At 47.6% G+C, this 20839-nt stretch overlaps 1 protein-coding gene across 1 annotated transcript in view; it reads left to right on the top strand.

The window, feature by feature from the left end:
• Nucleotides 1-1238: 1238 nt before the first annotated feature.
• ST8SIA1 (ST8 alpha-N-acetyl-neuraminide alpha-2,8-sialyltransferase 1) overlaps nucleotides 1239-20839 on the top strand; it is a gene marked incomplete at both ends in the record, with an annotated part of 130243 nt that continues 110642 nt past the window's right edge. The window contains one exon of the mRNA XM_082310643.1: nucleotides 1239-1477. Within this exon, the coding sequence (XP_082166769.1) occupies nucleotides 1239-1477 (239 nt within the window). The remainder of the gene's footprint in view (nucleotides 1478-20839) is intronic.

The raw sequence follows: 20839 nt of genomic DNA, 5'->3' as shown, positions 1-20839 counted from the left end.
CTGGAGTCACTCTGTTGGGATCTCTGCTGATTTGGGAGGGCTGAGGGACGTGCCCGTGGCACCCTTATCCTGCAGGGCAGGCGGTGGGCTCCCGGTGGGAAGCCTGAACTGGCACTGCTGCAGGCGTGCAAGGCTCACGCTGCTGCTACATGGCTTGCGGGCGGCCTCCCGGCCCGCTCCCCCACGCACTGGGCACTGCAGGGATGCCGCCAGCGGGGCTGGGATGCCCCATCGGCTGCCCGCGTCCCACCCGAGGGTATAATCCACAGCCCGTTGCCTTCAAAGGCCCACCCGAGCCGGTGGGTACGTGCTGACATGGAGCTGCGGCTCTGGTAACGGTGCTGCTGGCTGGAGCACGGTCCTCTCTGAGGTTTGCCGTACCCCCCCGTTTGCCAAATTATCCAAGAAATACCTGCGTGGGATGTACTTCGGCCGGGCGGGCACGGGGATCCGGGCGCCCGGCTTGAACCCGGGTCTGGCGGCGGGGCCCCTCCGGCGCGCAGCGCTCCCGCAGGCCCCGCAGGGCGAGGCGGAGCGGGGACGGTGCGGGGCGGGAGGGAAGGGGCCGGGGCGGCCGCCGCGGGCCCGGGCGGGGGGACGGTGCCCGCCAGGGCGCGCCGGAGAGCGGCGCGGCGGCCGGCGGGACCCGCGGCTGCCGGGGGAGAAGGCGAGGGGCCGGGACCTCCCCCTCTCCCTCCGCCGCGGCTCGGCCGGTGCCCGCGGGTCAGGCGGGGGGAGGCCGGGGCGCGGGGCCGCGCCGGCGGAGCGGAGCCCCGCAGCAGCCGGCTCTCCGGCGCCGTTCCCCTCCCTCCCTCTCCCGGCGGCTGCGGGGCGGGCGGCGGGGGCCGGGGCACCCGCGGCCGGGGCGGGGTGGAAATTTACCGGGGCCGTCCGCAGCGCGGCGGCGAGCGAGGGAGAGCGAGCGAGCGAGCGGGGTCGGCGGGAGGCGGAGGGAGGGAGGGCGGGGAGCGGCGGAGCATCGTCTGGCGGGGAAAGCGAGGGACCAAATGACCGTGAGGGAGGGCGGCAGCCGCCACCGCCGAGAGAGGAGCCAGCCGCGGCGCAGCGGCAGCAGCCCCGGCAGGAGACCCGACGCCCGCGGGGCCCGGCTGGGCGGCGATGGCGGCGGGCGGCGGGCGGCGGGCTTAGGGCCGCCGGGCTTAGGGCGCGGGCGGCGGCGGGGCTGAGGCGGGCCCGAGGCGGCCCCCCGCCCGCGGGCGCCGCATGGCGCGGGCCTGATGCCGGAGCGCGGCCCGGCGGCGCGGCGGCGCTGCGGGAGGAGGATGGCGGGGCTGGCGTGGAAGTGGCCGCGCACCCGCCTGCCCGTGGGCGCCAGCGCCCTGGGCGTCTTCGTCCTCTGCTGGCTCTACGTCTTCCCCGTGTACCGGCTGCCCGACGAGAAGGAGATCGTGCAGGGGGTGCTGCTGCAGCAGGGCAAGGCGTGGAGGAGGAACCAGACTGCGGTCGCCCTGTTCAGGTAGCGCCGTGCGCGGCCCAAGGGCGGCCGGGGGCGGGCGGCCGGGGGCGGGCAGCGGGCGGCCGGGGGAGCCCGGCCGGGCGCCCTCCCCACCCCGCCGGGCCCCAAACTTTATTTTTTCGTGCCCGACCCCGTGTTTTCTCCCCGCGGGCGAGGGGCGGGCGGGGCCCCTCTTGCCCAGGAAAACTTTTTGGGTGGCTCTGTTCGCTGCGGGGAGGAGAAGGGGCTCGGCGCGGGGGATGGAGGCTTATTTCTCCTCGCAGGGAAGCAAGCCCACCTTGGGTGCCCTTCCTAGGAGGGCTGAGGTGTCTGAGGCGTGCGGTGCTGCCTGCACAATAGGATGCTTCTGGCCCGCCGGGTACAGCTGCGCCGGCGGCCCCTCCGGCTGCTCACAAAGCCGGGGGCTCGGCGCCTCCCTGCGCCGGTCGATCGCGGCCGCCGGCGGGCGCTGAGCCCCGCTCAGCCGGGGTGCGGGGGGCTCGCGTGGGCTCCGTGCGCGTCGGCCTCCTGGCTGCGGGGAGCGCCTCGGAGCCCCGCGCTGCTGCGTGGCTCGCTGCCCTTATGACAGCAGCCACGTGAAAAGGCACCTTTTCATCTTCTTCTCCTCTGAGGCGGCTGGGAAATGGCGATGAGCCGCGGAGCCCCTTTCCCCTTCCCCAGCGGCAGCGGCGAGGAGGAGCGGCGCGGCCGGGGCGCCGCGGCTGGGAGCGGGGCAGAACCGGGTCCCTGCGGCGGGGAGGGTTTTTTGAATGACCCTGGCTTAAAAGCGTGTGCGGTGGAGATTTGCATCCCCTCGAAATTTTCTCGCGTGTCTGGGTGAAATACAGACAATTGGAAGAGAGGCCGATTTCCCTCCCTTTCCTGGAGGGAAGCTGGGTTTTCTCCCTATCCTTCAAGCACCAAATGAAAGATGAGAGTGGTAATCAAGCTGCCTGCAAAAAGGCCCTCTTTCTTTAGTAAATGCTAGAATGAATCAGATCCAAATTCCAAGGGACTTATTTTCCTTCTTTTTTTTTTTTTTTTTTAAGTGGTGTACAGCTTTATTTGATGTTCTTCAGTGTTTTTTGAATGCAACTCAACTTGTGTTTGTCGTGAACTGGAGCTGGCGTGTGATCGCTTAATATCTTGTCTGCTGGGATAACGGAAACTTTACAGTTCTCCAAAAGCACATTCTTCCTTTAGCCCCTGAAGCTTGCGGAAAATATAAGGAAAGAGAGGTGATAAGCGGGCATGTGCTAATACCATCTGATTGGGTAGGCCTGGAAGAAGTCCTCCCTTTAATACAGAGCTAGCAATGAGGTACAGATGCAGGATCCTTTTCCTAAACCACTACCTAACTCTAGAAGCTAGGTTGATCTTCTCAGGTACTAATTCATCTTAATCCTCTTGTGCCACAGATTCCCATTTTTGGGGGTAGATGAATCCAGATTTTTAAACAATTACCCCGATAGGTGATGTAGGAAGGAGCTTGATGTGTTATTTTTCACGTTTGTAAAACAAATGTTGTTTGAAGATTGATAACGCTGCTGCAGCTTCAGTTTAAAAAACAGTTTTTAGACCATTTCCACCACATGGTTTAGTAACAAAAACTCTGCGTGGCTCGTCAGCTATTCCACTTGCCCATATGTTTTTCTACTCCCTAAGCATAGTGATTATCTCGGAGATGCTGTTGAAGAGAGTCTCTTGCAATAAAAGGAGCTATTGTTTCTTGCCTGTGTCTCTTGATGAGTTGGTGCAGTGCTAAATACAATGAGCTTTAAATCAATCTGCTTCAAAAAATAAAGTTTTTAAGAGGAAATGTACACTGGAGATATGTAGTGAGTATACCATAATATTCAAATAATTGTGATGTTGAACTCTATTTTTGCTGCGTAAATTTGCTTCTCTTAATATTGGTTATGAAATTGAAGTCTGTGTCAGGTAAGCTGCTGTATATTGTGAGGTGGTTGAGAGAAACAATGTCCCGCTCTTTGCTATGGTCCTGCTGTCTCTGTGCAAGAGCACCGTGAAAGCTCCCAAGTTTCAGTTTCTACTGGAAACTGCCTATGAATGCGAGTCTCTGTTTTAACTGGGAAGGAGGTATAAAGCTTCACACAGATCCTGTGTGCAGACTTTGAAGTAATATGGCTTTCTGTAATACCCTAATATTAAGTGGCTTTTAACGACATTAATTGCCATTTTCCCTAGCCCCCCTGCCACATTCTGGTTACCAAACAATTTTGGTTTTACTCAGTTTTGAAAAATAAATTTGAGTTTATCTGTGCTAAAAATCTATATGAGAAAGTGCAAACTTTCACATTACTGCTTTGTCTAGTATGGTGGCATTTGTGGTACTGTACAGGTGTTTGAATAGCCAGGTTCTTGCTATGCAGAGAAAACATCTGATGCTTTTGTATCTATCTTTCTCATCCTGTAAACTCACTGGAGTCCTGTTGTTGAAGTAGATTATTGTCCCTGAGTAACTAACTTGACAAAAACATACCTTTGACACCTCAGAATTGCTATTCCCCCTTTCCCTTCTGTACCTGGATCAAAGACAACTTCAGTAAGTAACTTAGCAAGGTCGGTGAAAACGTCTGGGGTAAGTTGGGTTGAACCCTGGCATCTGAGTGCCAGTAACGCCTCAGTCTCCACCGCTCTTTCCTCCTCCCCTCTGCACAGCCAGAAACCCCCTGTAAAGATCTCACCCCTGTAAACTCTTGCGTATGCAAGAACCCAGGCTGTCCTGGTCCTCGTGGGGTGGTTTACATGCGGGTTTTGTGTTTGAATATGGATTTGCAGAATTGGTTTTCGAATATAAATACCTGCGTAAACAGCCACGGATTGCTGCTTTTGAGGTGTGTGTTGCCTTGTTGCAGCTGTGAGTGAGGAGAGTTTGTTCTTCTGAATTCTCTCGGTGCCAGGAGGCACACAAGGTGCGAACATCGTTCTTCCACTTCGATCGGTCTGCGGCTGCGTGCTCTGGAGTCCCAAGGGCCACAGCGCAGTCTTCTGTTGGTTTTTTCCTCAAGACATGACCGATCCAGTTCCATCTCCTCCTCCTCACTTCATTACTGATTTTCTCCGTCTCCGAGTTGATGCTCGTCGTTTCTGCAACTTTTTTTTTTTTTTTTCCGGGAGGAGGTAGTTGGCCTCCTGCCCAACCCCCATGACTTGGAGGGCCAGTGGTTTTTCTGTCAGGGTGGCCTTCCCTTAGGCTGCGTTGGTTCACGGCACCTTCTTCAATTTTATCCGGTGCACCCTCCAGAGAGGGATCCCCTATCCACCACCCAGGGGACGCGCCTTCTAGCCGTGCAGCCCCAGCCGAAGGGAGGAGAGTTTGTGGGAGTAACAAAATGAGCAGGATTAAGCCTTGGACTCCAGTGCGAGTCTGTTTAAAGCGCGCTCTCAGCCTTGGCTCTGCACGCGTGGCTTACGTGAGTCATCCTGGCACGATGAGCGTGCCGAGTCCCGCTGCCGGCAGTGCAGTGGGTGTCTGTGCAAGGGCTGCCCGGGTTCGTAGATGGAAGGACAGATCCTGAAAAGCCTGAAGATAAAACTGAGGTTATTAGAAGAGCTCTTGGTCCAAATCCTTGCCTCAGTTGAACATCGCTTCCTTTAAAGTCCTCAAAGCCTGGGCATTCAGCCTGCTAGCAAGCTATTGCTACTAGCGTCCTTTAAATTTCAAGACACTAGTGGCTGAGTGTAGCCAAACTCTCTGCTGTGGAAACATCTCCTCTCTGACAAATGCTGAATAATAGTCTGTCAGTCAGATGGTAAACTGCTTGATCTTGAACTACAAAGTGGTCAGAATAGGAATGAGACTGTCATTAGAGTCACTAATGGCTAACGTGTCTAATTTACCTACAATATAATGGCTTGTCATCCTCTGAGGTGGTTAATGTTATTGCACCCTGATTGTTTTTACAGATTGCTTAGGGTTTTTTTAAGGGCCTAGTGCTGCTTAAATTATTTAGGCAAAAACGTTGTTAATTGCTCTTCGTTATTAGTGAAGTAAATGGCATACAATAATACCTTTAGGATGATTTTATTTAAAATGATCGCAGTTGATTAAAGGCAGAGCTGGATCTTTTCATCTGCCTTACAAGCTCCATACAACCACAAATCCCAAGCGCTGTGCGTTTATCTGACACTTCTGCTTCATTTGTTGCCTGGGGTGGACCTCCTCTGGGGACTGAGTACGCTGCGGGGGGGCAGCGGGCTTTTGGCTGTCAGGACTCCCACCGAAAGGGTTCGATGGCAATTAGTGGCTTAGGTTAGAGGTTCTTCAGGAAGAGATGAGACAGTCCCGTCTTCAAGGCAACGGAAAGGCTACCTTTGAGGTTCAGATTGTGTTCTTGCTTCTGCTGCAGCAGTTTTGTGTGACCAACCCAGGGTTTATTCTGGGGTGGCTTGGTTGAGCTTGTGGCAGACGTCTCCTGTGAACTCACTGTTCGTGACCTGCCTCCAGTCCAAAGCATCTGCTACAACTTGGCTCTGCTCTCCAGTGCTGTCCCCAGAGCCAAACCGGCCATGCTTATCTTCACAGGTGGCTTCTCCACTCCTTTTTCGTCAGGTTTGGCCTGTTATCCGTTTTCCAGGGACAGAGAGGAGAAGCTACTGGCTGGAAGTCACACAACAGGGTCAGTGGCTGAACTGGACAGAATATCCAGATGTGGTGGACTCTGGTGCTTGCAGTGTGGATGTGGACAGGCTGTGTGAAGTCTCTTCTACTGTTAGCTTTCGCGTGCCTTGCAAAAATAATGCTCTGTCGCCGCTACGTGCCATGCCGGAGGCGTTCTTCCCGCTACAACCTTCTCTGCCAGCTGCTCTCTGCCAGCTGTTAATGTCTGTACCTGGAGTGCAATCACAACAGGCACCGAAGAACATCCCCTTGTGCAAATCATTTTTCATTCTAGATTGTATTAACACAGAACTAGAATTCCAGGTCACTTCCCCGTCTGGGTAAGACAAATGCTGTTGCTAAGTCAGCGAGAGTTTCTTTAGTTCAAATGGCTTTTTTTCCTTCTCTTTTGATGCGAGCATTGCAAATTACATGAGTGTTGCGATCCTTACCGGGATATTTCAGGGCAAATCTGAGATGAAACTTCGTATTGCTCAGGTTGACTAAATAAGAGTTTTGCCCTGCTTAAACAGCTTTATCAGATAATGAATTATTCCTGCTTCTTTCACTGAGACATGTGAAGACTGGAGTTAGGATTAGAGCCGGGAGATGCTGGATTAGATTAGTTCTACTTCTGTGGCTCATGAAGCCCTGCCCTGAAACCATCGGATATGCTCAAATGTTGTGCATTGGCAGTGGCCAAATCCAGCTCATTTTGCTCTCCTGAGTAGGTGTCACTACTGCCTGGCTCTGTTTTTAGCTCAGGTGTTAACATTTTGAATGACTTTTTTCGGTTGTATTTGCTGCATTGGTTATAATTGGGTATTTGTAATTTGTAGTTTCTTGGTGTCTTCATCTGAGATGGGAAGTTGTTTTGGTGAAGAGGTACAATTTGAAGAGCAGGGTAAGGGTGAGAGGAAAGAAATGTTCTTATTCCATTTTATTATTTGGAGGCTGTGATGAAGGAAGCAAGCTGTAGAGAGATCTGGCTCCATATCTTCAAGGTCTTTAGGTGTCTTTGGATACCTAAATTACATGAAAACAATGAGAATTAGTTATCTGAGTTAGCTCATGGCGTCTTTGCAGATGAGGGCTGTGGTGGCAAGATAGGAATTGACTTAAATTCCTGAGTTCCAGCTCATGGTATCCTTCTTCCTTGCCCCTAAGTAGCATTTTCTTACAGACTTTGATTCCGCCTTCCTCGCAAAACAGACAGTTGAGATCCCTGTTTCTAGTATCTGCTCTTGCAAAGTTTTGGATGGCTGCTTTACTTTGAATTTGTAAAAACTCCAGTGCTGCCAGCATTTATGGGAGGGTGTAGCCAACTCCCTGAGGCTCTTTTCCTGTTAGCTGGGAGCATCGGAAGGCCCAGAGCCAGGCACTGGGGAACAGGAGGAACAGAGACTTTACTGGAATTTAGGTTACCCGACTAGGGCCCCGAAAGTCTGGTATGTACATACGCAGACACTGCTGGATGTATGTATTTTCACATCTGTGCGTTCCCTTTTTCTGCCTTGTGGTGGATGGAATGGGCACTGAATCACCCGTACGATATAGTAACTGGTGATTTATTCCTCTGCTTGTAATTTTCATCTTCAGAGCAGCCGAGAGTGTTGCTCCCATTTGATGTGTGTTCAATGTCATATATAAGAAGACCTGTTTTTGAGGCTAGTTCCTACTAGGTAAATGCATGGAAAATGAATTGTCTTTCCCCCTTTAGAATTTATCCTCCCACAGTGAAGATGAACCTCACTGAACTGAGGAGGCTGTTTGGACTGCAGTCTTCTGTTGTTCCAGTTTTCTAAGCACCAAAAAATACTTAATTTTAAATCTTTGTGTATATATATATATATATATATATATATATATATAAATAAATCTTTTTCTACATGCTGCGTGTGGTTCCCAAAATGCAAGAAAACTTCTCCTAATGTTAAATCATTTTAACATAGCTGTATGCAGTCAAATTCATACTGAAGCACGTTAATCGATCTTATGTAGTATTTGCAGACTTCAGTGGAGCTTCAGGTTTTGTCGTGTCACAATTTTTACATATAGAAGACCAGATACAATTCTTCTCCCAGGTCTTGTAATCTAAACTGATGAGATAAACAGAGGGTGGGGTGGGACATGGCACTGGGAAGTTGCTTAACCCTAGCAAAGTCTTTGTCCGTAAAGTAATTATTACGGGAGCTCTGAGCTTCATGAAGAAGCTGTGCCCGTTGCCTTGACCTTAGTGGTATTTGAAATTTTTAACAAAGTGAATTGCACTGCGGAGAACAACATCCTGGCTTTAACCAGGATTCTGGAGGTCACTTTCCCATTTCTCTGTTCAGGAAAAAGGTGAAGGCTGTGAAATTGGACTGTTATAAAACAGTTTCTGGCCAGCAGGGTGGTGGGGTTTTTTTGTTGTTGTATTAAATCAACAGATTGAATTATTTCAACTTCTGCTATTCCATCTGCCTGGAAAATGCCCTCCTGAATTTCTTGGTTTAGAGATTCTCTTTTCAAGTGGAAATGTGGCTACAATGAGGCTTTTAAAGCTGCTGGAAACAGCTGAATAGAAATGGTTAACTTTTTTGTCTTCCATGTTTGCTGTGAGCATCATTGCATTTCCTGAACAACCATTTTGTTTATCTTTTTTTTTTTTTTTTCCTTCCCTGTCCACCTCTTCTTCAGTCTTTTCCCATTCTTAAGCTGCTTGACGTCCTCCTCAGCTTTCAGGGGACCCCCCGACTCTTCGGGTGGCTCCTTTTGTGATTATCCAATCAGCATCCATAGCAGTGACGTAAAGAACTTGTGTGAAATTATTTACTCCTGTATCTCCCTCCCCTACTGAGCTGCCAGTCACCTTCCTCAGAGTCCTGCAGCTCCCACTGATGCTCGGGGCATCTGTCGTTTTCCGTCCTCCACGTGCCAATTGTTGGCTCTCAGGCTTTCCAGGTAAACTGCAGACTTTGCCTTCAGGTAGTAGCAAGATAAAGTCTCTACTTATCAGGTCTCCTCTGCTCTGAGGATGTGCAGCCAGCTTTAATTTAAAAGCTACTATATAGCTCGCCTGTGTTTTAAGGAGTGCTAGGAAAACAGATCAGCTATTTTGCTTGCTTTCCTGTGGGAAAACTTGCTCTGCCTATTTCTGGAATGCCTGGAGTGGCCATCGCTGTAATAGAGGAGTGACGGCTTTGTATTTCCTGTCAAAGATGAGAGACAAACAAATAAAACTTCACTGGGGGAAAAAGAAAAAAAAAAAAGAGATTGTAATGTTTTCCTATGTGCTCTGTCTTGGCCAAATGTCAGCTCTGGTAATGCCGTTTCATCTGCCGCAGTGTTTGGAGTGTCTGTTGTATACGATGTTCCGCTCGCGCTGTTGGACCCGCAGTACGGTGTGTCCCAGCGCAGGGCGATGAAGTACCTGCTGCTATAGGTGGTACTCAGAAGTGGCACAGGAGGTGAGACCCAGCCCAGAAAGCACTCAGATATGCAATGAGGGGGTGATGCTGAATCCAAGGCTCACCGATGCCTGCCTCTCTCAGTGAAAGTCGATAAGACTTAGGGTCAATAGCAAATGGGATAAAGACTCAAGTTACTCAGCTATGTTTGAACCTTTTTACTTTTGATTGTCAGGGGAGACTTGGTTCTGGTTCCCCAGGTACTTTTATATGGCAAAGGAAATATAGTTATAAAGGAAGTTAAGGAAATCGTGTCTCCATGACATGGTTGTCTCTCATAACTGAACTTTGGGTCTAGGTCACCACTGAAGTCAGTAGGGAGTCCTGTGAATAATTACTGGTCTGTACAGAAATTACCATTTATATGGTGCCATAAGCTTGCGGAGAGACATTCCGCGCTCTGAAGGATTTTCAGTCCAAGAATGTGTGTAGTGAGATTTATCCCAGCTGTGCAGGTGAGGAATTTTGATTAATGGAGTGGGTTTTCCCTCTGTTAGTACAATTTTTAATGCAAAGAAGTACCTGGGCTATTTGCTAGTGACAGGCCACCTGAATGTTCGCTGGAAGAATGATCCAAATACTTGTGCTGAGGGTTTGGTGGGTACTGGTCCTTCTTGCTACTGGTACCTGGAGGTGCCAGCTTACTACCTGTAAAGTGCTTAATGATTTTGTGTAAATTTTTGTCTTCTTTCCATAGCTTCCACTGAAGCATTATTCTATTTAAAAGGGAATAGAATAGGTCTTTATTCCGTACATAGTATTCACTTGAGAAATGAATCCCTGTTCCTGGATAGTAACTTAGAGTTTTACTTTGTTTTCCCTAGTAAGTTGCAATGTTAGCAATGCTTGCATGGTCTTCTTTTTTCTAAATGTCGATAAACTTTTAATTACCAATGAGTAAATATTTTCATTACATTTCCCACTCTTAAATTTGTCACAAGTCCTCACCAGTATTTAAATGATGGTATGTTACCATTTGTAATAGGTTGCATGCTCTGTCTGGCTCAGCATTTAAAAGCAGGCATGTGGGATCAGACACGTGCCTTTGTGGGGAAAAACACAGGAAAGGTTTAACCAGAGCTTAAGGTTAATAAAGAAGCCAAAGAATGAATCTTCAGCTACTGATAAAATTGAGATTCTCTACTTTTGACCACTTTTTATTCTTTGGGCTAAATGACTGCTTGCTTTAACCATTGTCCTTCTCCTTTAGCTGTTCTTCTTTGTTCCCTGTTCTTTCCATTTATCTTATCTTCTATCAAAGTCCCATCTGGAGAGAAAAAACATAGCCATCGTAGAGCTTGTGTGCTGTTTGCTGCCCTGGCCCTGCTCAGCTGCCTTCTACGTGCATTTTCCTCCCCCCTGGATCTGTCTTGAGTGTTCGGTCTTTGCCATCTCTCACTTACTGAGCAACGCTGCTGGTCAGCAGCGCACCCCTCCGCTTCTTGCCGTCACTCACGCTGCGTTCACCGGCAGCCCCCCGGCAGCGATGGTCCCTAATGCCCCGTCTGGTGCCTCACATGGCGTTGTGCTTTGGGCCCTACAGCGTTGCCCTGCGTCTCAGACCCACTCACCCCACAGCACAGGGGTCTTTCGGTCCCCTGCACGCTGTCCCCGTGGCAGCACCTCCATGTCATCCTGAGGTGCTCCGCAAGACTTGTGCTGCAGTCGTAGGAGTCGGAGGGTGAAATGGCATTTGGCGAGTAGCAGCTTGGAGCACAGCGAGAGCTGCTTGTGTGGAATGGGAAGAAATTAGGACCTGAAGAAAGGCAAGGAGGCAAAGAAGAGAAAGGAGGTATAAGGCTAGTTGGGGAGTTGAGCAGAAGTATTTGTTACTCTTTCTTCTTGAAGCACCTTTTCAGTTGGTCTGCGTGTTCTCTCATGGTGAACCTGACCCCTGGGAGTCATCGACTTTGTGTGTTCAGTCTCTGGGTCATGTGAAAGCTTGGCGGGAGCAAGAAAGCTGGGAGCCCCAAGAAAGGTGGGAGCTGCAAGATCTGTGGGCTCTGTCACTAGACTGCGGCAGTGAGTGCTGCAGTAGACATCCCTACGTAGTTGGAAGTGCAATGTTTACGTTGTAATCTTTAGATTACCCTTGCTTGTTTATGGGTGATATTACTGTCCATCCACTCAGGCAGCATTAGGTTCTTATTTGTCTGAGCAAGGTTCAGACTCTTTGCAGTCTCCTGCATTGTGCTATTTACTACTTAATGGCAATGTAAAAGGCATGAGAATAAATCCATGTAGGGTATGACGATAATATGGGATAGAAAGGAAATGCAATATTCATGAGGCAATAGCGGAGGAGTGCTGTTGGATCAGATGAGAATGGGAATGATGGGGAGAAGTCTTTTACTACAGCTTGCTTGAAGATAGATTGCAGCAGTGCTTGCATGACCGCGTGCAGAGCTCCTTGCTTTTCCTGGCCTCTCTCGGATTGCTGCTCTAGGAGGGCAAATAGTGACAGAGCAACTTGTGCAGTTGTTAACCTTGCAAACAAGCGAACAGGGAGCAGACACAAAGGGCTGCGAAGCGGGGAAAGTGTTGGCTTGTTTCCTCCCACAGCCTTTAAGCACAGGAGCGGGTAAGAGCGGTGCGGTGAGATCAGTGAGGTGGTGCAGTTCTGAAGCACGGAGGATGCTTCTGCGTTGTATTATGTAGGATTCTTTGTGATGCACGCTACTGCCTGACACGGGTTAAGACTTCGTAAATTTTTTTCCAAACGTTTGCTGCAAGTGGGGAGTCTAGGTTAGTCTGTGTATGTGTGATGGGTATGATGAGGATAGCCATTTCTGGAGTATGTAAGTGAACTATCAAGATGCCTGGAGTTTGTGCTAGTGCTTGAATAAGCCTGCGTGGGGAAATATAGAGCTAAAGAGCTTGCACCAGTGGAAAGCTGTATGTTTCTGTGTGACCCAGATGTTTCTGCAGAGCCACAAGATTTCCAGAAAACTCAGAACAAAGAAAGTTTTAAAAGGGAGGTGAACAAATAGGGAGAATCTACAATGAAAGTGAGTTGTGTCTTGGGCAGGAAAAAGAGGGGGAAAGTGCTTTTTTTAGCAAGGAGGGAAGAAAAACTCTACGGAAGGATCTGTGACGTGCACAGAAGGATCATGGGCCATGCTGGAGCAGTTGATTGCAACCCAGGTTGAGTGAAAAATACCTTTGAAAGAAATATGTACGGGATGTAATTTTTATTTGCTTTTTACTAGACCTCTGTAGTTTTTATTATATTAATTAAGAAATACTGATGGGATGAAAAACTTAAGTCTGTCTACATATGTCTGCCCTGCACTTCTGAAGAGTTATCTGTAAACCAGATAGCTCACCTGTAAGTTCTCAGAAAGTTTATACTTCAGCCACAAATATTCCTTGGTTACACGGAGAGGAGTTTAAAATTCATCACTGTGAGGGTCTTAATTCAGGACTATTAGGAGACCTTTTGCCAAGGGCCATGACCCCGACTGTTTTCAGGCTCCGGAGGTCTGAGACTCAGCAGTCCAGGGATGTCCGGCTGTGAAATGTCACCTTGCTTGGTGCTGGTTGCTCCTCTGCCAGAGCAAAGCAGGAACAGATGCTGAACTATGTATGCTTGTGGGTAGGGGCAGTTAATACGACTTGGGGAATGCTACAAAGTCTGCTATTGCCCACCCTTGTAATAGTTGTGCCAGCTCCCGCAATCAAGTGAATGTGCGATAGTCTTGATTTCATGGAATAAAAATGAAGAAGGAATTTTTTAGTCCTCATAGCTGAAGTGAAGGGCTTGAAAACATGAATGGCGGCTTGTGCCCCAAAAGGCAAATAAAAATCCATTGTGGCTTGTTGTTTTTCAGATGCCTAATTTCTGTGCCTTAATCATAGTTTTGGGGGCCTGACTCATGTTTTTTAAATGCTAGGGATTGCTATAGTGAGAATTACATATCAGCCTATAATTAGATGCATTTTTTTTTTTAACTAAGGAAACTGCAACAGTGAAGGGAATAGGAGAAACAAAACCAATCTGGGCATTCCTCTATAGGTCGTGTTATTAAATGAACATTTTGTCTCGGCACCCAGCAAGCATCTAGCACAAACACACTTGCTGAGCCTTATGGACAAATGCTGAACATCTCCAGGGTTTAGTATGCCCAGTTGGATGAAGCAGTGAAAATGCACATGAGATATTTATTCTTTCTATCCCACTCCAGTCATCGCCTTTAAATGTTTAAGCATATCCAGAAGGGAATGGCAGAGTGTGGAACTTGAGCTAGCTGATCCAAAAATGGTAACAAAAACAAAAAAGTAAACCTATCATTAGAGAAATCATGTGTTTTGGTAGTTCTGTTTAGACAACAGAACAAGTGAAAACACTTATCTAGTGTGGTTCAGTAAATGCTAATGGGTCCAGCATGTGATAACATGTTTATTTTTGCCTTGGGTCTTTGATGAGTGAACATAGTGATTTCTCTCATTTTGTTCTAAAAAATCTGTTTTGTGCTTCACTTGTCAAACAGTGAAAGTCTTGTACTAAGAGGGTTGAGTTTGTTGTTCTCCCCCACCTAATCTGTGGAAAAACGTATTGGCTGGCCTGAGTATTTATACTGTCAGTTGGTTTTATAAGTTTACTACAAATTCTGCTTTCTTTTCTGCTGCAGAACAGCAGATCTACGTCATGGAGAAAAGCAAAGTTACCTCTGCCGGCATGGGGGCAAATGGGCTGGTGGGTTTCCAGTGGGGTGTGGGCTCTCTTCTCTGTAGCATGACCAGGATCATGTGTGTAGCGTGCTTTCACTTGAAATCACAGGTCAGCCTAGATGAATATGAGCTTGCTCAGGACTGTAGAGCTTAAGAAGTTCTTTCCCAAATTTGACTTAATGATTTGGTTTCAGGTGGTGTCTTGTGTGACTGTGCAGTCTGTCCTGTGGGACTCTTACTCCTTTCCATTTAAGATTGATAAATTGTTTTGCCTTAGAGAAATTAAAAATAAATCCTAAAAGTCCTGAGTAGTTGTTTCCACTCATGAAATGCCCCCAGTCTACAGGTGTATCTTAAAAAGTTTGGTAACTGCTAAGAACAGATTAGCTTTCAACAAGTTTAAATAGCTAGGCTTTGTCATTTCTTGATCACCTTTTTGGGTCTCAAGTAGATGGGTTGAATGTATGGGGGAGGAAAATCTCCCAAAACACACTGGCTCTGGACTAGGCATCGAGCACATGAACATGACTTAGAAGTATTTTTAAACCACCTTTCAGGCAATATTCCTGTCTTAAGATGCCTAGTTAAAGGGCTAAGTAGGTTGAATGATTTATTTAATGAATTTTTACTTTTATCCCATACTTAGCAGATTTCTTGCATTAATTGCTTGAAGGTTTGTTTAGGATTTTTGCTTGCTCTTCTTCGCAGCATCTTTTAGATATTGATACTGTAAAAGCCCATAAAACTTAAGAAAGTTGTTTCACAATGAAAGGTACTTTGGGTACTCTGGGCTTGTCCTTTCCTTGAGGAAGCTAGTACGCCTCCTCTCAAGAGTACTAACTAACTTTTCTTTCTTTGTTTATCAAAGTTGGTGTGACATTGAGTGTTTCGGTAGCAGACCTACAGTGGTCCACTCATCCAGTGTAAAATAAGCTGAAGCAGTTTTTGAAGACTCTAGTCAAAGTTATTCTCGACAGCCAGCATTGCTGTAATGTCCTCTCTGCTTACCAGAGCCGCCTCTGAACACCAGCGTCCGTTGCTGTGTTAGCAGCTCTTCCATGGAGGGACCCATTGCTGTCTTATGCCATAATATCTGGAGCCTCCCAGCATTAGCAAGGGAAGAAATGTTACAGGTGTGCCGGTGGGGAGCTACCCTTGGGGTTTCTGACTTCCTTTCCCTCCTCAGGCCCTCGCATCTTCCCTGCCGGGGGGCCAGCTGGCGGCTGTGGATGCCGTCCCTTGGGAGCTTGCTCACAGGTGACATTGCAGGCACGCCGGCTCAAGAATAACTTGTGCCCCGGTGTTTTTGAAGCGGATTACCTTAATACTTTGGATCAACTCCAAAACTACCTCAGTTGTCACCAGCATCTCTTCCGACTTTAGAGAGTAAGTTGTTCTATAAATAGCAGTGCTAATTAGGCTCCGTTAGTGTCCCAGTTCCCTCAACTCCTTTTGTCCCCTGCGACATGACCGTGGAGGGAGCAGCAGCGGGTGCTGACCGAGCAGCCGGCTGCGCTCGGGCAGGGTGCACAGCTCTGCCCGCATGCGGCTCATAAATTTGGGTCTCCCTTCTACCCAAGTTTTCACAAAACTTGTAGGATCTTAATCGTATTTGATACTTTCCCTCTTCCCTGTTCAAATGTTGCTGAAGTTAACGAACAAATTCAGAAGTCTGCGAGGTGGACAGGCTGGGTACGTCAGCCAGTGCCCTCACTTAAGCTTCGTTTGCCATCCTTATTTAAAATATATCCTTTTCTCCCAGGTGCCCTCAGAATTGCTTGGTGGCTGCCGGAGCCTTGCCTCTCTGGCTTTTTCAGCCTGTCTGGGCCGGGCCAGCCCAGCCCCTGCTCGGCGGGGAACGGCCGCCTCTTTGTGACTAAGGGCAGGCAGCTCCCCGCAGCTGCCAGCCCCCGTCCTCCTCCCAGCAGGCCTCCCCTGCTGGGAGCCCAGCTCGGACCAAACCATAAGCCACAGCGAGCCGTCAAGACGGGGGCAGGCAAATTCACGTGTCCTCAAGGACAAGAGTGTGCTCTTTCCTGCCTGCGACAAACTACGTACAATATTCCTTCTCCCCTCCCCTCATTAGTCTTGTCCTGGTTGCTGGCTGTTCTCAGGGACAGGATGTCTTCCTTCATATATTCTTATTCTTAAAAACTGAGTTTTCTATTAGGAAATGTGTCAGAACCCTCTTGTCGGATGAGAGGGAGGGATTGTGGAGTGGGGTGCTCCAGAAGGGAAGAAAATACATGTGCTTGGAGGGCAGGGTGTGGGGGGGTGATGGTAAGGTGGTGAGATGGAGGGGCCTTGGGAGGTTGGAAGGGAGGTGGAAGACTGGTAGGGTTTAACACAACAGAGGCGAGTAGTTTGTAATAGCAGGGGCGCCGAAGAAGAAGAAACATTAAAAGCAGAGAATAAAGTAAAGAAAGATTTATGTAAAGCAGTATAGCAGAGAAAGGAGGACTGTAGTTAGGAAATTTGAGAACACGTGGATAAATCAGAAGGGCAGTCAATGAAGAATGAAACATTCAGTGAAGTGGACAATTTAAGAACAGCTCAGTTAGTTAGGCAAGATAAGCCAAGAAGGTAACAATTAATTAAAACAACATGGGTTAAATTATAATCTCAGTTAAGAAGATCAAGTATCAGATGGAAGCAGATCACTTGACTAAATTGAGGGTCCAGTTTCAATGGCCTATGTGAGGTATAAGAGAGGCTATGAAACTAATAGGAGAGGGCATTTTCATGCCACAAGATAGGAGGAATGGGAATCATTTTGCTCTAGAGATGACTGTTAAAGTGGTGAGATTTGGAAGTAGAGTGATGAAATATGTGGAGTACAGCCCACTCACTGCAGCTATCTCTGGTACCTGTCCTACTTAAGAGCTGTGGTAGGGAAAATGTCCATATGGTTAGCAATAAGACAGGAAAACAACATTTGTTGCTCTGTTTTTTTTTCATTCTGTGATTGCATGTTGCCAACTAGACAATCCACAGAGTTGGCATCTAGTGAACTTTATGTTTGCTGAGGTTTAGACTGTCCTCTGGGACACCAGCAGCTCATGCTTAGGGTTGATGAATTACAATGGGCAATTCTTTGACTCCTCGTATCTAAAACTGGGGTTGGTTACTTCGGTTTTGGGGTGAGACTGCAACAAAGGTACTCTTTGTTCTCTCTGGATGCCACCCGTAGCATTTCTGGTGAGATGACTTCTTGGTGTTCTAGTAGGGTTGTACACATGGTTGGCGTTAAATTCACGCATAGATAATGTGTATTTGGAAACAGGGACTCAAAACTGCACTGTGCTGAGGATATTCAGCTACTCCAGAATTCCCTGGCCACCTGCACTTGGCGAGTTTTGGTTCCAAACTGTGGAACAGCTCTGGGAAGGAGAGGGATTTGTGGGGGCAGACATGGAGCTTTCTACGCTTCTGGTTGTCAAATGCCAGCACCTTCTCCAGACTGATCTCACCAGGCAGGAGGCAGAGTGGAAAGCAGTGAAATTCTGTGTCTCAGGTGTTCTCTTTCTCTGCCCCCGCCCCATTCGTTTTGCAGCATTTCCATCATCTAGCTTCTGCCCCAAATATTCCTGCTTTTCTGTGGCTGTGAAAATACACCCTTTAGGGGTGTGCAGGGCAGATTTGTCAGAAGTGTGCAGCATAAATCAATTGATAATGGACTTTTATTACAGTGCATAAGAACACAGAAATGTCTTTAGTAGGACAGATTACTAGATCAGGTCCATTTAGTTTAGTTTCCTATCTTTGTCAAGGGCTGGCACCAAATGTTGCAGAGAAAGTCATGCAATAGATAGATGGGGATATGTAGTATAATCTCCCAAATAAATCAATGTCTCAGATTCTTATAGTTGTGAGGCTTACCCTTCAGTAACTTAGTTTAGTACTCATTCAAAATTACCGTTGTTAATTATAACAACCGTTCATATTCTTGGTGCATACATAAACAATCAATCCCTTCTTAACCTTCATTATGCTTAATTTAGGAAATGCAGGTGTTCTCAGAATGGTTAGTTCTTAAATATATGTCTCATTCTTAGATTGCTTCTTACTCACTTAAAAAATCTATTTCCTCTTCAGCTCGTTTACTGTTTTTGTACTAATTTACTTATTTATCTGGTTTATTTTTAGATTGTAACATTGTACCAGAAAACAAAATATCATCATGCTGTTGAAAACTAAATAGCTCATCTTCAGCCCTGTAGTAAACAGTTTAATTACTGTGGAAACTGAATTACTGCTCTTTAAAATTGTTCAGTTATTACTTCTGAAATGTGATTCTTCTTTCTAAATAATTAACTGCTTGAATTTCTTGAGATGACATAGACCAACTGAAGGACATTCCCATGATTAAATATAGCTCTATAACTTGTCATTCATTCTTGAGCTGCAAGGTGAATTTTCAAGACAAGTTTGAGACCTAAAAAGCTGTCAATTGGACTGCCCAGTTGCTGGACGCTCTCAAATGCTGTGTGAATTTTCACCAGCTAGTTTCAGGTGTCGGGCCTGGGAGCTCTGAATATAATGAAAGGCTCAGTCAAAAGCATTCCTAGAAAGCAAATGTTGGGTTAACTTTTGTGCAGTGGTGTGAACGTGAAAGTCTTCTCATGCTGGTCATGGAGAGTAACGTTTATTTGCCTGACAGGACACATTTCTCATGTTCACTCAGTCGCAGGAAGAAGGACCACAAACCCAGCAGCTGTATTGGAGTCTTGTCAGTTCATCATGAAATCAGTCCAGTGCTGCCCTGGCAAGCTGGGGAGGAAGGGGTCACAAAGAGAGCGTCCTGGGTGACCATCTCTTTGGGCCAGGGACTGCCTCTGCTCCGTGTCTCTGCTATGGGACCCTTGTTTTTGACATGTAGTTTCCACAATACTCATAAATGGTCATGAGCTACGTCCAGTCCAGACTGATGAGTTCAAGATCAATCAATTAATCAATTAAGAATCTGCTACTCTCCTCACTCCCCTCAGGATCTTGAATGCCACTGTTTCATGGGCCAGGGTTTCCATTGATTATCACATCCCCAATCAGTGCTTCCTTGTTAGTGAATAGTAGATCCAGCTGTAAGTTGACCCATCAATACCTGTATTAATAATTATCCCTGACACACTCCAGAAATCTCCCAAGTTGCTTGCATGACTCTGTGTTGCCCTTCCTGTAGATGTCAGGGAGATGTAAGTCTCCTAGTGGACCCGGAGCTTGTGATCCAGAGACTTCCTTGAGTTGTTTAAAGGAGGTTTCTGTTACCAGCACTATGCCTCACTCTTCTGGAACTGACAGCGTGGACAGCTGGGTAAAAGTAAACTCAGGTTACTGGGTAAAAGTAAACTCAGGTTACTGATCTGTTTGTAGGAGAGATGGGGGGTTGCTCAAGACCACCTGCAGCTGGAGGTGAAGCAATAGACTATGAGAGGCAGAAGGTGGATGGAAAACAAGAAGATGGTTCCTGTCTTGGGCAGAAGAGCGCTGCTTGGCAGTGGTTAAAAGATGTCTCTGCTGTCTTGAAACAGTTTGTTCCCCATGGTGATTACCTGGCGTGAAATGGCGATAGAAGGTCTGAGCAGATGTGCTACACTTCAGCTCGCTGCCTGTTGGCTATGGAGAAGGGCCCTGGTTGCTGGAGCTCCAGCTGTGCAGAGTTTGCATAATTGTTTAGGAGCGGTACAGCTCCTCTTCCCCTTTCCTCTTCAGTGGGATTGCTTGGACACGCTAGACTGAGGGACTTCACGTGGCTGTGAGGTTTCTGTCTTGTGCATAACTGCTTGGTTTATAAATTCCCCTTTCAGCTCTTTTCAGAGCCTAGTTCCAGTATTTTTTATTATTTAGATTTCTTTGGATTATGGGTAGTCTGTGAAAACTAGAGCGCGGCAGCTAATTAAATGTAGGATTTCAGCAGTCCTTCAAGCAAAAATAGTTTCCTGTGATATGTGTGGCTGTATATGTCAAATGCTTCAGGTTTTGCTTTTATTTGGAATTTCATAATGTTGCACTATATATAATTCTTGCAGGCATGACAAGATAGCATGTTTTGCATTGCTGTAGTACGCCAGGCAGCTATCTAAACGGCAGCAGTTCACCTGTTTACTACCTTAACTCTAATGAATCCTGTAACTGGGTGTTAGGGAGTAAAGAAGTCTAAGAAGGATGGAAAACTCAACCAGTGGAGCAGAAAGAGGAGGGAAAGCAAAACCCCAGACTTGAATTCTGACAGGAACATTTCCCGTAGCTGTTGGGAAGCTGTTTTGCAGCACTGGAACCCTAGGGTTTCCCAAAACCGCCCGCTCGGCGTGCGTGCCTGTGCAGGGGAGGTGCGATTGTACAGCTGGGGCCCGGCCCGGCCCGGCAGATGGCAGAGGCAGGAGAGGTAGATGGAAAATAAACATCTTGGCAAAGTTGGGTAGGAGTCATAGCATGTAGTAATCTCTGCAGTTTTGTGTTTGACAGGCTTTTAGGAATTCTTCTCTTGCATTTAGTGTTAACTTGTTAAAGGCCACCAGATTAGACAGAGGGGTGAAGTTGGATACGTTGCTTTTTTTGCCAGGACTTCAGGCCTAAAAGAGCTTAGTACATAAAACTGTTGTCCCCAGGGAAGCTGTTTGATTGCTCCGGGTAATGGAGTTT

Source organism: Platalea leucorodia, assembly GCF_965183815.1.
Source record: "Platalea leucorodia genome assembly, chromosome: 4".
Lineage (NCBI taxonomy): Eukaryota > Metazoa > Chordata > Aves > Pelecaniformes > Threskiornithidae > Platalea > Platalea leucorodia.
This window is presented reverse-complemented; position numbering and strand designations above follow the sequence as displayed.